Below are 18097 nucleotides of genomic sequence, written 5' to 3' on the forward strand. Positions count from 1 at the left end.
TGAATGAAAAAGTATAACGTTGCTACACCCTGAACAATAGATACTTGATGTTGAATGGGCCATAGTAATGTCAATTTAGCAATACAATTTAAAAAGTTATAGCCCTGCAAAGAAGGGGAACTTCTCCATAGACAAATAGAGCTGGCGGAGGATGGTATATTAAGAATATAAGCCTGGCGACCAAAGTGTTAAAAGGTTTCAGCCTGCTAACTGGAGAGGAGGGGACAATCACCAAACATCTTTGAGGTCCCCTCTAGTTTACTGTGTATGCAGTATATAGTTTACTGTAGGCAGTATATAGTTTACTGTTGGCAGTATATCATTTACTGTAGGTGGTATATACAGTAGATAGTTTACCGTAGGTGGTATATAGTTTACTGTAGGCGGTATATAGTTAACTGTAGGAGGTATATAGTTAACTGTAGGGGGTATATAGTTAACTGTAGGCGGTATATAGTTAACTGTAGGCGGTATATAGTTAACTGTAGGAGGTATATAGTTAACTGTAGGCGGTATATAGTTAACTGTAAGCGGTATAAAGTTAACTGTAGGCGGTATATAGTTAACTGTAGAAGGTATATAGTTAACTGTAGGAGGTATATAGTTAACTGTAGGAGGTATATAGTTAACTGTAGGCGGTATATAGTTAACCGTAGGGGGTATATAGTTAACTGTAGGCGGTATATAGTTAACTGTAGGAGGTATATAGTTAACTAGGGGGTATATAGTTAACTGTAGGTGGTATATAGTTTACTGTAGGTGATATATAGTTTACTGTAGGAGGTATATAGTTTACCGTAGGTGATATATAGTTTACTGTAGGAGGTATATAGTTAACTGTAGGCAGTATATAGTTAACTGTAGGAGGTATATAGTTAACTGTAGGGGGTAAATAGTTAACTGTAGGCGGTATATAGTTAACGATAGGTTATGTATATAACCTAGTTATATGAGTATTGGCTGAGCGTCCCGCTCAAGCCTATTGAGATACCCCTTATCTCCTGTACCTACTGTACTCCACCACGAAAACAACTTGTACACCCACACCTGACCGGGTCCCGCCTCTATGGAGGCGTAGCCTATAAGACCATGGCCATGGTCACCAACACACCCTTCCTCGCCAAAATCCCGTTCCAGTAAAAGATCCCTCAAAAGGGAACTCAGGGCCGCTTAAGAGCGGGACGCTCAGCCAATACTCATATAACTAGGTTATATACATAACCTATCGTTATATTTCGTATCTGGCTTATCGCGTCCGGCTCAAGCCTATTGAGATATGGGTTAGAGCGGACGCGAGACCCGACAGATGTACCCCCTGAGGACCCGTAAGCCCACATCAAGGGGTTCGGGGAGCCCTGTCACCCCATCCTTCCTAATGAAGGGGGGGCGCAGTCAACTCCACCTGAGTGCGAGCAAGAGGGAACTAGAACCCCTTGAACACACAGCACAGGCGGAACCACGTGTGACCTAACACACTGTGGCCCATACCCACACACTCCTGCTACCCTACCAAAGGACGGGAAGCAGGAAAGGCCACAGACCCCAGAACCGCCTGGGAGACAGAACCCCCGGTCATGTCCATGAGGTAAAACCTTACAAAGGGGCCCGGGGAGGACCATGATCCTCCACCGAAGCCCCACCCAGGAGAGCGGCAGAGGCAGCCACCCCACGAGTGGAGTGCGCCCTGACGCCCCCAGGGGGATCCTGCCCAGCCAACGTGTAGCAGAGGGCAATGCCCTCGCACAACCAATGGGACAGGCGTTGTTCGATAGTGCCTTACCGGCATGAGAACCACCGTGACAGACAAAAAGCTGAACGGTGACCCCGAGGTCCTGAGTACGGCTGAGGTAATTCCCAAAGCACGGACCGGACATGACAGGTGAAGGCCCGCATCTAACTCACTACCGTAAGGAGGCGGATGAAACGCCCGAACCACAATATCCCTGGAGCGGAAGAACTCCGGATATTTACAGGCACGAAGGCAGGATTAGGCCGCAGAGTGGCACCGCAATCGGACGAAAGACAGGCACTCTGGACGTACCGAGAGAGCACAAAGCACACCCACGCGTTCAGCGGAGGTGACGGCCAGCAAGAACGCGGTCTTGAACGACAGCTGTTCCAACGGCGCCTGCTCGAGCGGCTCAAACGGGGCCAAGGACAACCGACCGAGGACCAATTGAAGATCCCAAGTCGGAGCCAAGGAGCGTTGAACCGGCTTAACGCGGCGAGCGCCAAGCAGGAAACGCTTCACAAGAGGGTGGCTGAACAAGACATCCCCTCAAATCCCTCATGATAGGAGGATATAGCTGCTGCATATACCCTCACCGTCGAAGCCGACAGTCTATCAAGGAGAGACTGGAGGTAACTAAGGACAGCATCCAGGGGGCAGGAGACTGGGTCCCGGCCCCCCGCCTTACACCACACGTGGAACATACGTCATCTGCCCGCGTAAAGCGCGACAGTGGAGGGAGCATGCGCATTCCGGATGGTAACACCATCAGGATCAAGAACCTGCGCCCCTCAACGTACCCGTCCCAACAACTGACCTAACAGATGTATGGGGAAGAATCCCAGGCGGCACGGCATCGGTCCCAGACCTGCCTGGCTATGTCCGGACGTAATCCCCACCCGTCAGGATGAGGACCGCCCGCGACAGTACACCTGTACCCACATTCTCCCTGCCGGGGATGTGGGGAGCCCTCAGGCCGCGCAGATGGAGGACGCCCATAGCCAGCCGCCCGCCGCCTGGTGCAGACGGGGGGAGCGTACTCCTCCCTGTCTGTCGATATACGACACTGACGTCGCATTGTCCGTCCTGATCAACACCGCTTGAGGACCAGAAGGACCGCTTTCAATACCAACACATTGAACGTAGCGCAGACCGGGCAGCATGGTTTGCCAGCTGCCCCCTACTGCGTTGGCCCGACGCGTCACCAGCGAGGGAGGCGTCGGTGAAAAACGTGACGTGAGACAGCGCCGTAACCGTCCTAGGACTGTTGACAACACGCTCTGAGAGGGATGCCCATAGCCCTCCAACCGTTGACTGGGAAGAGGAGTACTCTACTTCCAGTCTACAGCAAACCCCAGGCTGGTAGGGACCTGCTTGGTACGAGACCTGACGATCCACCTTGACCGCGAAGGACCAGAACGTCGTCAGGGCAGAACACTCCGTAACCCCTGACGACGCAGAGGCCCCAGTGCGGCCTCCACGCACTTGGTGAAGATGCGGGGAGCCAGAGAAAACCAAACGGCAGCCTCTGGTACTCATACGCTAACCCTGCAAAGGAAGCGTAGGTAAGCCCTAGGATGGAAGATCGGAGATGCGCATACGCATCCTACAGGTCTATGGAGGAGAACCAGACCCCCACCTGACAGTGTTCAACAGGTAGGAGACGATCCAAAAAATGCTGAACCTTCCCATGGGACAGGTCCAGCCTGGGTCTGACACCCCCCCCTTCCGATTTCTCAGGCACCAGAGAACACCGAGAGGAGAACGCCACGATGATGGCTTGCTTCGTCCACAGAGATTGGATCTCGTTGACCAGAGCTGTCACTGCTGGAGACCCTGACAATAAGGTCTGTACCAAACCCGAAAACGGGTGGGGTTGTGTAAACACAAGTCCCCGCCTCAGCGTTCTCTCCATCCACCTCGACATATGGTACTGCCGTAGTCATATGTGATGACACTCCCAACGCACCCGCCGCCATGTGGCGCAGGTCCGCCAGGAACTGTAGATAGTTGGCCCGGTCCCACCCGCTGTGTGTAGCCAACCCTGGAACCGTGCGAGCAGAGCGTTCCGTGTCGGGACATCTGACCCTGACACCACCCACGAGGCAATCGCACCCAAGGGGGGACCCCGACAGAAAGGGCCGGTTTGATACGGGGGGCTTTCTAGGTGAAAAAAGCCCCCCCACTGAACACCCCTCCAGAACATGCTGAGGAGTTGTTCTGCAGCCGGACATGCAAGGTGTAAGGACCCCATGGGTTCCTACACACCGTAGCCACTGCCAATCTTTCAGGAGTGGGAGGCACCAACATGATACCTGGCCTGGCGAAGGCGAGGCCGGGGAAGCCCGCACTGTGTGCCTCAAAAGGTTTTGAGCCCCCCTGCTGACAACACTTATAGTTGACAGACGTAACACCAGGCTCAACCAACACAGCTTATGGTGTGGGAGCCGCTTGACAGCACAACATTCTCACGGACAGACCCAGGCTCAACCATCAACTGGGTGTCAGCCCCTGTCCCCATGAGAAGCAAAAAGTGGGGCCGCCCGCGCTTCAACGAAGGCACGCGGCCCGCAGCCAAAGGAAACAATCAGAGCCCACTTTTTCCGCTGGTGTTGGGGAAGGGAGTGATCGGAGAGCGGGCTGCTCGCGGCAGGACGGTGACGGCTTGTTGTTCAAGCCGAACCCATCCAACATGGCCGATCCCTCGGCCGCCAAGGCTGTCGGCCTTGTGGACACCTGTCGATTCAACGCCCAGGATACCTCCGGCGGGGGAAAACATGGCCGCCTGTCGAGGGCCTCGTCATCGCCGCTGACGAGGCCGTGCTCTCTCTTCTTCTGGCTGCGCGGTGTGAGGCGGTGTGGGGCCTAGGACAATACCGCCCGCGCTCCAGCAGAAGACCAAAATCCCTTGCGGAGAGGGGAACCCTGAGCGGTTATAGCTTGCGGCTAGGTCAAAGCTAATAACATCAACAACCTTGCGCGATGTGTCGACGTCGGCTGGCCCTCAAGGCCCCGCCACCAGACACCATTTTTTTGATAGAAAAAACAGCAATTCGAACACACTTCAAATCGCTGCCAATTCCATACCGTGGCGGTACAGGCTTTAGCAGCCCACCAGCCACTCGCCAGGCCGACCCACCCATGGCGTCGGCCGGGCGGGGCACTGTTTCAATATGTCAAAAGCAAAGGACTGATGTTAACACGGAGCACCATTGGTGGTTGCAAACAGCAACCTCCACTGTGGTGTGCACCATGAAAGGGTTAAATGAATAAAAGAACTAAACCACAAAATACTGTAGAATGAGCAAACCCATATACACAACGTTAAGGGGAGGCGGACCAGAGCGAACTAGTCCCGCCTTCATTCAAAATATTCACAACAGCACACCAGCCCTAGCTTAGCCCATTTACCAAAAAAGGTAAACAAAGCCCCCCCCCCGCATACTCCCCCAATAGACACCGATTGACCGTCAGCATGAATGGTTGAGAGGAGAGAAAGCTGTAGCATAGACAGACCTTCTCATAGCAGAGTGACCGAACAAAACAGTAGCCCACTACACTACTACAGCCTAGCGTGAGGCGATGTGGAACCCAGATCAACAACCGCCTGCGCACAAACACGCAACATGTTTACAATGTCGGCTGGACCCATAGCCCCACTACCCGACGCCAATGTGGATAGGAACTAGCCAGCTGAGCCCTAACCCGCCGTTAAGTCCCATCCTGCAGTAGTATAGCTCTACTGCTACACCGCCGAGCTCACGCATCGGCTCCCAGATGGGGACACCGTTCAACAGACCCCGCCGGAACACAAAGGTAACGTACCTGGCTAGGCTACCTAGCCACGGCCTACCCTGTTGTCAACCCATTTACCCGTAAAAAGGTAAATAGGACTCAGCAAAACCCCCACAACAGCTACCGACTGACCTTCATTGATGAACCGGGCAAGAGGAGGGAGAAGTGACAACATCTCACGGCGGAGACATTAGAACAGCGTAGCAGTAGAGTTCAGCATGTAGCATTAGTATTAGCATGTAGCTAGCATTAGTTGTTTAACAGCACGCTTGCAGGACCGTTTGGAACCCGTTCACCGCAGTGAACGTTCACCAAACCATCCCCCCCTGGCGCCGACACACAACATGGTTGTGTAACAAACAACCCAGCATTACTAACACTAAAACCCGTGCCTGATGACACAGGGCTCACCGTTGTACAAGCCGGCCCGATAGCCAAACCATGTACGCTGCCCCTCGATCTGCTGTCGTCAGACGAGGAAACATCAACATAGGCCCGTCGTGTCGCTGAAACATGCTTCGAAGATGCCAGGGGCACGCAAACCTCCGGTAAGCTTTCAACATTACGCAATTCCTCCAATCTTTTTCATACTACTAGTTACATAAGGTGCACTGCATCCAATATGATGGAACGAAAATAGAGGAAGGGTGTGTTGGTGACCATGGCCATGGTCTTATAGGCTACGCCTCCATAGAGGCGGGACCCGGTCAGGTGTGGGTGTACAAGTTGTTTTCGTGGTGGAGTACAGTAGGTACAGGAGATAAGGGGTATCTCAATAGGCTTGAGCGGGACGCGATAAGCCAGATACGAAATATAACTGTAGGGGGTATATAGTTAACTGTAGGGGGTATATAGTTAACTGTAAGGGGTATATAGTTAACTGTAGGAGGTATATAGTTAACTGTAGGGGGTATATAGTTAACTGTAGGGGGTATATTAGTTAACTGTAGGGGGTATATAGTTTACTGTAGGGGGTATATAGTTAACTTTATGGGGTATATAGTTAACTGTAGGGGATATATAGTTAACTGTAGGAGGTATATAGTTAACTGTAGGGGATATATAGTTAACTGTAGGAGGTATATAGTTAACTGTAGGGGGTATATAGTTTACTGTAGGGGGTATATAGTTTACTGTAGGGGGTATATAGTTAACTGTAGGGGGTATATACTGTAGTTAACACTTTCAGTGCCACTCACGAGATTTCTCTGGTTTTTTTATAGGTGGTGGCCACTCACGAGATTTCTCGGAATTATTATTATTATTATTTTTTTGCGATCTGAAAAATTATTGCTTCACCCGAGCCTACCCGAGTATAGCCGAGGGGCGCCGGCGATCACTGTGGAAAAAAAGCGCCCCCTGTCGTCTCCCAGATGACATAAGTGATTTTGGAATGGACTCAATGAAAATGAATGGGGAAAAAAATCCGGTACTCCACATTTTCCAGTTCACTGATCCAGCCGGGGTTACTAGAGTTCATTCTGGAGCCTCAGATCCCTGCGGATCATGGAGTTCTACTGTATCGCGTTGGATCCATACACGTATCGATTTTTTCGAATGGTGATCAGGAATTGGAATATACCAGTTGGATACCATCTGATGTCAGGTAAGGACTCTATGTTATCAGTGGTAGGATAATCAGAGTAAGTTTGATGAAGTTATAAGCTGTTTTGTGAAATGTCTTCTTTCGGTTTCACTGTAAAAGTCCGTGAGGAAATCAACGGAGCGATTATCAGTGCGCGGCCGTAATGTGCGTGCGTGCACGTATAATATTGATCATCTAGCGTTTATTTGAAAACGATTCATAAAAAGGCCGACGAATATCAACGTTGTGGAATATTCCACTAAAAGACGATTTTCATAGAATGCTCCAGAATGAGCTGTTTTTTATATCAAAACGGGGGCTTTTCTAACTGCTCTTAAACGGCAACGACGCGATAAAAAAACAATCTGCCTTCACAGCACTGACTGGAAAATAGTCTTTGATAATGCGATGGGCAGATTAGACACATAGCCATAATTTAAAAACATAGATTAGGCGATATTAACGTTAACATTGGCGCCGATGGTGGCATTCAAGCGGTAAAACGGAAAACCAGGCGTAGCGCTGAAAGTGTTAACTGTAGGAGGTATATAGTTAACTGTAGGAGGTATATAGTTAACTGTAGGGGGTATATAGTTTACTGTAGGGGGTATATAGTTAACTGTAGGGGGTATATACTGTAGTTAACTGTAGGAGGTATATAGTTAACTGTAGGAGGTATATAGTTAACTGTAGGGGGTATATAGTTAACTGTAGGGGGTATATAGTTAACTGTAGGGGATATATACTGTAGTTAACTGTAGGAGTTAAATAGTTAACTGTAGGAGGTATATAGTTAACTGTAGGGGGTATATAGTTAACTGTAGGGGGTATATACTGTAGTTAACTGTAGGAGGTATATAGTTTACTGTAGAGGGTATATAGTTAACTGTAGGCGGTATATAGTTAACTGTAGGGGGTATATAGTTAACTGTAGGGGGTATATACTGTAGTTAACTGTAGGGGGTATATAGTTAACTGTAGGGGGTATATAGTTAACTGTAGGAGGTATATAGTTAACTGTAGGGGGTATATACTGTAGTTAACTGTAGGGGGTATATAGTTAACTGTAGGGGGTATATAGTTAACTGTAGGAGGTATATAGTTAACTGTAGGAGGTATATAGTTAACTGTAGGGGGTATATAGTTAACTGTAGGTGGTATATAGTTAACTGTAGGTGGTATATATAGTTAACTGTAGGGGGTATATAGTTAACTATATGGGGTATATAGTTCTGTATCGTTAGTGGCTTAGCTTGGCATCGCTACTGCACTATCTCGCGTACGTGCACGCGTACTGAATAAACCACAAATGTACCTCTAATACCAGTATTAGTCTGACCACACCCCTCATCAGCTTACCTTCATAAGCAGGTGTGTGGTCACCTGCTCTCCTCCTTCTCGCTTTCACCACAAGGAAGAAGTGCCTCGGTAGATCCCCACACTTGACACCATGATGGAAGAAATTGGATTAGGAACAGCTTGGGAAACAAGGATACGTTGACATCATATCTTTATTTTCTCTCTCACTATTTTCGAGAAAATACGGCGATATTGTCTTCGTACTGGAGTGTCTAGAAGATGATGATCATTCTAAAAACCCTCCACCGGTTTTCGTATTGGGAGCACGCCGCTGCATGCTTCTCAACTGCAGTTCCTTGCTGTGTTTGTTGGGGTGAAACCTGTCAGGCCACAGCTGAACTGTCGGACATGCCGCTGTTGTGAGGAGCGGTGCGTTCCAGGTTGGGTGAGTAGTGTTTGCTGGCGGGCTCCACTTGTCTGTTAGTGCTATGGGGGCTACTTGACAAAGTTTATGGAAACCGGCCCCAGGCTAGGGTCCTTTGTTTAGCCGCCTAGGCGACAGAAGGCCTTGGTCTGGCGACCATTATAGTTTTAACTAGTGGGCCGCGACCATTGACACTGGTGATCCCTGTGTGTTCTGGACGAGTGGATTCTCTCTGTCACCGTGTTAAGACCCCATCTTTCATATCCAAATGAGAGTATTCCTTCACGAGGGGATATGTGCATGTAATGTGCGATAGCGGCAGATTCATGTTCAAAGTCAGCTATACAGGCCAGTTGGTACTGTGCTGATTCCGCCGGACGTGGTAATGTCACCGTTGTGAAGCGGTGTTGACGTCTTGTTTTCTCTTTTCTCTTAAAAAGTGAGGAGGGGTTCAGAACGGCGGCCTGTCTGGGTGAGTGTTATGTCATTGTTTACATGTTCATAGCTTACGGTTAGCCGGTCAGTGGCCTGGCGCGGGGTAGCTTAGCTTCTCGCGCGCCGCCGGGAGCTCGCTTCTGATCGCGTGCGTCGTTAGATCGGCGTCTCGCGAGCGGAAGCAATAGCACCCGAACGGTTGGAGCAGCCGTTAGCTTGATGCTATTCTGTTGAACGTGCTTTGATTTTGACATGTTTTACACTCTTGACCACGACGTCATCCTTGACAGGGGATGTTCGTCGACCCTGCCCTGTGCCTGGACGGGGATTGCGTCAACAAAGAGGACTGTAGCGACTGGGGAGCGGCGACGCTGCCCGGATCGAACAACACAGGACGGCTGTGTTCTACGGTGTCTTGTGACTGCACTTCGCTGATCTGCGTTCCGGGTAGGTACGGGGTTGGCCAGACCTCATAACACGTCTTCTGGTTTTACTTTGCTAAATGTATTGTGAATAACGGTGTTTTTTCCCAAAACGTGTGTTGTTGCAATACATTTGGGATACGTTGCGGGTTATGTGTGAGCTGTTTTTGTCACTGGCAGTTAGCTTCTCCGTGCAGATCGTGATGTATTGATCTGGTTGTTGTGTGAGGAACATCATGGTGTTTATGTGTACCGTGTACTCACTACTAAGGCAACTAACCTATGAAGCTATGCTTGGTGACAAGTGAGTAAAAGAATGTTCTTTCTCAGACTGTAATGACAATGAACAGTGAGTTCACACATTAACAGGTTTTCCTGTTTTAACTGGCCGTATTGAGGGTAAAATAGGAGGATTGTGTTTTCCCCCCCCGGTTCCCTGGGGACTTTATCACCTCCTATCAGACATGTTGTGCATTAATTGTGTCTTGTGTGGTAGGGATACGATGTAACTCTTAGCTTGATTGCTGAGGTTGTGCTAAATCTGCTGGAGAAACTTATTTCCTAAAGGGAAATTGGTTTGGTTGCTGTCATGTGTGCTTAGCAAGGCCTGTGGTCGATACTAATCAAGAATGATGTATTCTCTCATTGTGGAAAAAAAACGGCGTTCCTCTGTTGAGTGTTTTTGCCATTTTTTGTAGGTGATGATGGGTTGTGTGTGTCATGTGACCTACAACTGGGTTGTACTGGCCACAGAAGCACATGTGTATGTTGGACCGGGGTTCTTAGAGCCCTCTCTATTCTGTGTTTTTCCTTAGTAAAAATCAGATAGCAGGTTAGCTCGTGCGCTGTGTGGAGCTGTGAAACGCTTCATAGAGCTGACTATGACTGTGTCATATTCTCTTTTTGTCGTTACGTCGTATCATGGGTGTGGGGTCGTAAAGGGGTGAACTGGTAACCTTTCCTCTCCCCATTGTTCTGTCGGTCAGGGGTACACCCCCTGTCCTTCAAGGTTCCCGTCACGTGGCGGTTCGGCACGTTACGGGGGGGGGGGGGGGGGGGGGGGGAGGGAGTTCCTGGTCCCACGGCCTGGTATATTGGGCGTGTGCACCGCAGGAATTCCCCCGCCATAGAGTACGTCACCGTGCGCGTCTCTGTTGGTAGGACTTCCGTGTGCTGTTCAGGTCCATGTGATGGATCTGTTTTCAGGGGGGGTGGTCAGGGCTCCTCCTCACCAAGCGCCTACTCAGGCCTTCTGTGAGTTCGGACTCCTTCTTCCATGTGAGGAAGCCTCCATCAGAGTACAGAGCCTTCCTCCTCAGATTGTCAAAGTGAGTGGACCCTCTAGAAGGGTCCTTTTCTATTGTATGTATATTCGATTCAATTCGTTTATTGAGTGTGTATGGGTTCGGTGCCTCTTCCCCGGAGGCCCTAAAACCAGTTTTTTACATGGCTCAGGGTGCAATATATTCTTTTCAATCTGTACAGCTCGCGTGGGAAGTCTCTCTGGGGATCCCCGTCTCTTTCCTATGGGAGGGTGGTGGGATGTAAAAATGTGAAAATTTTTTACCCCGGCTGTGTAGACTGGGATACATACTGTTGATGCTTCCTTCTTTCTATTCCAGAAGTGTTGGAGTTAGGGAGTGTCACACCCCTCTTGTCGTTCCCCTGGGCGCCTTGGGGATTCAATGACAGGTCTAAATAGCCTGTTCATTGATGGGGGTGTGTCCCGACGCACGTATAGTGCTAGCTCGCTGTAAACAGGCGATTGACTGGCACGCCTTGGTTGCTTGTGGTTGAAACAGCGTTTTTATAAAGCAACTGAGATGGGGGTTTTTCCTCTTCCGGCGACCACATCCCATGACCTGGGTGGGTTGTCGACGGATTCTCGTTCATGTCTGGGGGATGATGACGGGATGGATCTGAACATATGTAGTGGGGTCTCACGCCCTTGGGGTGGGCCACCAGGCGCGGTTCGTCCGAACGTCTGGGTGGCGCCTTCTTTTCATGTTAAGATCAACACGCATATCTGCCCTTCTCCTGGAGTAGGCATGTCGGCGTGGTTAGGGCACGGGACTGGTTCTGGTCACGCTGGTCCAGATCAGTTGAACCCGTTGTCCGCCGGGGATGCAGATCTGCTGTTCTGGTACCCTGAGGGACTTGGGCTTTTTTCAGGGGGAAAAATGCCAGGTCGGTCTGGGTGTCACAGGGTTAAGCGCTATGGAGACCCTGGTTGGGTATGTTTTTACTCAGCACTGTCGTCATGGCTTGCAGCCATGCCATTCTGTACGCGCTCGATCTCGTCGGATCTCGGCCGCTACACAGGTTGGTCCTGGTTAGTACTTGGTTGGGAGACCGCCGGGGAATACCAGGTACGGTGTGCTTAGGGGCTGGTTCTCCATTATTTTTCGCTCCTCTCTCACGCATGGCGAAGAGGGGCCTGTGGGGGTGGTTTTTTGACCTCCTCTGGTGACCCTGTGCTTCCCGTACCGCCAGGCCCGGTCCGAAGTGATGTTTGCGACCCGTAGGCCTGGGTTAACCCTTTTTGGAAACTGAAACACTTGTACTGCGGTATAGCCGGTGTATACCCGCAGGTGTGTTTTGGAGTTTTTTCTTGAGGGGTTATAGGAACAACCACCGCATTGGGTAACACCGAGGTGGTTGATTCCCTGGTGTGTTGGAGCAGTGTCAACTCCCGGGTTCACCGTTTGAGGGTGCCCCTGCACGTTCATGACGTCTGCCAATCGTGTCAGCCTTCTCTGCCTCGACCCCTCTGGGTGGGGGTTGTTAAATGGAGGCTTGGTCATGCAACACCGCCAGCTTACGCTCCTTCCGCCGGGGCGGCTGTGTTCAGCTGTCCCCTCTGGCGCCTGTCTCGTCCGCAGTCTCCAGGCTAGGGTTAACAGCCTGTTGCCTGGTTTTTCCCCGGTGCGCTGCCTGCTTCCGTTGGTTAACCTTTTTTGTGTGCTTACGGCCATGCTGACTGCCTATTCTGCAGGGTCAGTGTGCCAGGCGGTGTACTATTGGGGGGACGGGGCCCGCTCGGCTTACGGCCATACCGACCTGAACACGCCCGATCTCGTCCGATCTCGGAAGCTGGGCAGGTTCTGGCCTGGTTGGTTCCGCCTGGGAATACCAGGTGCAGTAACTGAGGGGCCTTTGTCCGAATACGCTGGCGATGTGGGGGGCGGGGCACTACGTGCCCACCTGGTGGGGTCTTGATGCTGGCATCATGGACTTCTCCGGGCCCCCATTCTAGGGAGTCCAGTCCTTTTGGTGGGTCTGGGTCTTCCTTCGTGCTCCGCTGCTACGGCCTTGCCACGGGGTTGGGTTTGCCCTTGACCCCGTGATTCTGGGGGCAGTAACGAGGTTGTTCCTCCGTTCGTTCCCGGGTGGCATGCGGGTTGTGCGTGTGTGTAGTCGTGGGGTCAAGCCACGGTCTGCTCACCCTGTGCGTTGAGTTGCTTGAGTGCCTCTTCGCACGGTCGGGTCCGTCGCCCTCCCGTGACGTCCCTAATAGGGGGGCTACCCTCCATTAGGGGGGGTCGGGGGGGCTCGGCCCTCCCTGTTCTGATGGTTTTGGGGGGCTGTCAGCGGGGTGTATTTGTCAGCCAAGTGGCTCCGCTTGGCCTCCCTTGTGCAGTAGCGATGCCAAGCTAAGCCACTAACGATACAGAACGTTAGGTTATGACTATAACCAAGTTCTGTTAGTTAGGGGCGATGCTTGGCATCGGACGGCCGCTGCAGCCCTTGTCCTCACCTTGTGGTGAAAGCTTGGGAAGGAGGAGAGCAGGTGACCACACACCTGCTTATGAAGGTAAGCTGATGAGGGGTGTGGTCAGACTAATACTGGTATTAGAGGTACATTTGTGGTTTATTCAGTACGCGTGCACGTACGCGAGATAGTGCAGTAGCGATGCCAAGCATCGCCCCTAACTAACAGAACTTGGTTATAGTCATAACCTAACGTTAACTGTAGGGGGTATATAGTTTACCGTAGGCAGTATATAGTTTACTGTAGGGGGTATATAGTTAACTGTAGGGGGTATATAGTTAACTGTAGGTGGTATATAGTTAACTGTAGGAGGTATATAGTTAACTGTAGGAGGTATATAGTTAACTGTAGGGGGTATATAGTTAACTGTAGGGGGTATATAGTTAACTGTAGGGGGTATATAGTTAACTGTAGGGGGTATATAGTTAACTGTAGGTGGTATATAGTTAACTGTAGGTGGTATATAGTTAACTTTATGGGGTATATAGTTAACTGTAGGAGGTATATAGTTAACCGTATGAGGTATATAGTTAACTGTAGGGGGTATATAGTTAACTTTATGGGGTATATAGTTAACTGTAGGAGGTATATAGTTAACTGTATGAGGTATATAGTTAACTGTAGGCGGTATATAGTTTACTGTAGGGGGTATATAGTTAACTTTATGGGGTATATAGTTAACTGTATGGGGTATATAGTTAACTGTAGTTGGTATATAGTTAACTGTAGGAGGTATATAGTTAACTGTAGGAGGTATATAGTTAACTGTATGGGGTATATAGTTAACTGTAGGGGGTATATAGTTAACTGTAGGGGGTATATAGTTAACTGTAGGGGGTATAATAGTTTACTGTAGGGGGTATATAGTTTACTGTAGGGGGTATATAGCTAGTTGCACACCACATTCCACAACGTGACAGTACTTACAGGAATCCTCAATCTTTATGAGGGGGTTCGTCAGGATGGGGGGTGCTGAGAGGGGGTTCTGAGGTGACTGTGGGGGGGTGACTGGGGGAGAAGTATCGAACATGTCCCCGCTCGAGGGGCTTTCTGAGGTACTCCCCCCCTCTGCCTCCATGCCTTTCACTCTCTACAGAGGGAGCCCCGGAAAAGGGGGTGATGACAAAGCATGCAAACAAAATACACATGATGGGGGTCAACAGAAAAATAAAATGCAACAAAACATAAATAAATACATGAATTCCACTGAATGATAATAAACACAACACAAAAAAACAATAATAAATTATAATAAATGAATGAAAATCAAATCAAACAGATGTAAATGTATGTATAATTATGTATGATAGAATTGATGGTAAGTAATTATTATGCCATGGAGGGAAGCAGTAGAAGCAGCTTGTGAAAGCAGGAAGCTTGTAGACGCAGGAAGGTGTGAGTGGTGAGAGAAGGACATGATAGTAACAGATACAGAAGAGGAAGAGAGCAGGGGAATGAGAGCAGGTGACCAGGCAGCCAGTCACCTGGTCACCTAGCAGGCCGAAGCTGGCTCACTCCCCAGACCTTTCACCACACTACGTCTTAACACCAAACACTGCAGAAGAATGGTCTGGCAGGACCAGCATTTAGGAATAGAGACTGTTTGGCTTTCCTCAACCAATCACAATCATCTAGGGGCAGGAGTAAACTCGAAGGGCCGGGAGACATGCAGTGCTGTTGCAAAATAGTGTATGAGAGGGTGAGAATTCTGAGAGAGGGGAGAATTGTGACCCAGTCTACCAAAGGGAGAGTTCTACCCACTTGCAACATCTTATAGGTCAAAGTGTCTTGAGGGCTTTGCGCTCCTGCTGTCCTCCATTGAAGACATTCATAATCAACTCGTCGATTACTCCATTTAATTGAAAATGTGTATAATTGCAATAATGAATACAGTCATGTAGAATAACCTCTTGATATCTTGTGGTTATTGAATTACCAAAGCACATTTGCAAATATAATTATGTGAGAAACAACTAAGTATGAAAAAATAAATACAAATGAAAAAAATGTAAAACAACTAATCAAAAGAAAAATGTCTTTGTTGACTAAAACCTTGATGAGCCTTTAGTCAACTAATAAAGGTAGTTAAAGGTAGACTCTTTCATTCATGTAATCCAGAGTTAATTATATTGTTATATTGTTTACACTGCCTTTTTATTTTTACTTCTCCACTGTACTATAATTATATGACCTGTACCATGTCTTCTACTACCTGTACCTCCCCTCCCCCATCCCCCATGCTGCAAACAGTGACCTCTACAGAGCCCCTGTACTGGTATTGTGTTGTAGAGATTGTATTTTACTGTATATAGTGCTGTTCTTACCCAGTGAGTAAAGCAGGAGGCTTTGAGTTCCAAAGTCACCAAGACTTTCACAGAAAAAAGGCCAAGCAACCTCCTCAGCTATGCAGGCAAAGCTTTGAGCATGCAGTACAGAACCCTATACATTTTAGAAATAGGCTACATTATTGCTAATAATGGGCAAGTAATTCAGTAATGTCACCCATTCTAATACAGTAGTTAATATGTTATTTCTGTGCCCCAGGACAGTTCAGTCAGTATTTGTAAATATGCAATACTCTCTTCTAGAGAGAGAGAGAGCACTCATTGTCTGTGTTTTATGAATTTGTGAGCCATGCCATTTGATGCAAATAAAAGTTGAGTTCTCACACCCAAATTCAGTGTATATGCTATTATTGCTAACAGATCTGAACTGGGATTTTAACCTCATTTGGGAGTAAGGGCTCACACAAACATTTTATGAGCGAGTGTGGTGCATACCAATAATCACAAATACTGACTTAACTGTCCTGGGGCTTGGGAATGATATACAGTATGTGAATTCTTAAAATGGGTGTCATTGACCTTTAAGCTCTAGGGTTGTTGTGATGTCTTACCCTCCTTCCTCCGCCTCCAGCCACGTGGCCGATGTTGTCAAGAGAGCCGATCTTGGATTGGACTTTGAAATCCAATTTCTCACTCTTAATTTCAACATTTCCACCACCTGATTGTAGGAGGCAACATTCAAATTATCTAGAAGTCGTAAAACCAATCAGATAGTTGTAATTAAAAACGTTTGAAAAAGTAGGCTGAATATAAATTAAGACATTATTAGGGATCTCCCAGATACCCTCTTTTTTAGACCGAGTACAAGTACAGGTACTTAGATTTGGGTACTTGTCGATACTGAGTACCGATATGAGTACTTATTAATACCATTACAGTTGTAACAATGACTTTGAAAACACGTTTTATTTTCATCAGATGTTCCTCACTTTCTGCCTGTAACAAATTAAATATATAACATGACACTGTTGCTGACATTTTAATTTAATAATATACTCTTTTCTTTTTTATATATTTTATAATAAATATAAATATAATTAAAATCTTAACATTCAACTTTGTGTTTTCCTGAACAAACATGGCACTGTAGTATGAGAGTAGTATGAGTACAAGTACATGAGCACAGTATCAGTACTGGTATCGGGACATCCCAAGACATTATTAACATGTCAGGGTTCCCACAGACATTGCAAAATGAAATTCAAGGACTTTAAAGTACTTTCCTAAGCACTATTTTTCATTATAAAAGGGCATTTAAAAGGATACAATTCACTTCAATCAATCAATCAACTTTTAAATGCTGTTTTATAGAAAAAAAAATCGGATCCAATATTTATGGCTTACAACCAATTTCCGACAATTAGTTGCACTTTAAATAAAAAAAAATTATTTCTTGATTCAGAACAATTTTATCATGGACGAACAAAACTTTCAATGCGAAATTGTTGATTTGAATTTCAAGGACTTTTTAGCACCTTGTTAAAAAATTTGCTGTTTTCAAGGAATTCCAGGCCTAGACTTTTTTTGGTAAAAAATCAAGCACTTTAAGCACTTCAATGACCTTGTGCAAACCCTGACATGTTCATCAATTTCTATCATGCTATTCGATTCGGTGTTATAATAATACAATTCTTTAATGATATTATTTTCTTTACCTGGCTTGTGGTGCAGGTTGACCTTGGAACCACATTTAGACTGAACGTTGGTCAGATCAATCTTTTTGTGAACAATTTGAACCTGAGCAGGAAACAGAAGAGAGAGAGAGGAAAAAGAAGCTCTTAGTGAAACGCGACTCGCGCTCGGTGGGAAGGAGACTGAGAACTCTTCCTCGCATGCAACCAAGGGAGGAAACGGTTAGTTTTCTACAGGTTACAGTGAAAAAACACAGTTAAGACACCAGGGTGCACAGAGCTCTATGGAACACACTGATCACACGCTGAGAGATAGAGCAAGGACTCCAAGGTATCTGAATGAGATATATCATTGTTTTGTACTACCATGAATCAAGCTCGCTATGAAGCTTGCAACCATTGATGACGCTTGCTATAGCTTGGCTCCAAAACGAGACATGTGGAAAGGATAACCCAAGTCTCAATGCAATATACTGTGTTGGAACAAATTATATTACTTTATGACATTTTACTGTAGCCTTCTGTAACATACATTGCACATGTTGCTCTTAGTTAAATGATGTGTTGATCGGCCACGCGTCACACAATTCAAGCTTGGATCCGATGACCTCATCACCAGCTCCTCCCCGAGACAACTGACTGGTGCCTCTGGACACAACG

At 47.8% G+C, this 18097-nt stretch overlaps 1 protein-coding gene across 11 annotated transcripts in view; it reads right to left on the reverse strand.

Annotated features, from left to right (window-relative positions):
* Positions 1–18097, reverse strand: part of LOC311235751 (microtubule-associated protein tau-like) — an 82456-nt gene that overhangs the window by 2954 nt on the left and 61405 nt on the right. For 10 of the 11 annotated variants that reach the window (XM_084323227.1, XM_084323222.1, XM_084323230.1 and 7 more), the window contains 2 exons: positions 17462–17543; positions 16358–16464 (listed from right to left, as the gene is read on the reverse strand). In XM_084323227.1, the coding sequence (XP_084179353.1) occupies positions 16358–16464; positions 17462–17543 (189 nt within the window). Of the gene's footprint in view, positions 1–14388; positions 14552–16357; positions 16465–17461; positions 17544–18097 lie in introns of all 11 variants that reach the window. The other variant, XM_084323225.1, reaches the window with a different exon arrangement.

This window comes from Notolepis coatsorum, assembly GCF_963971535.1.
Source record: "Notolepis coatsorum genome assembly, chromosome: 10".
In the NCBI taxonomy this organism is placed as follows: domain Eukaryota; kingdom Metazoa; phylum Chordata; class Actinopteri; order Aulopiformes; family Paralepididae; genus Notolepis; species Notolepis coatsorum.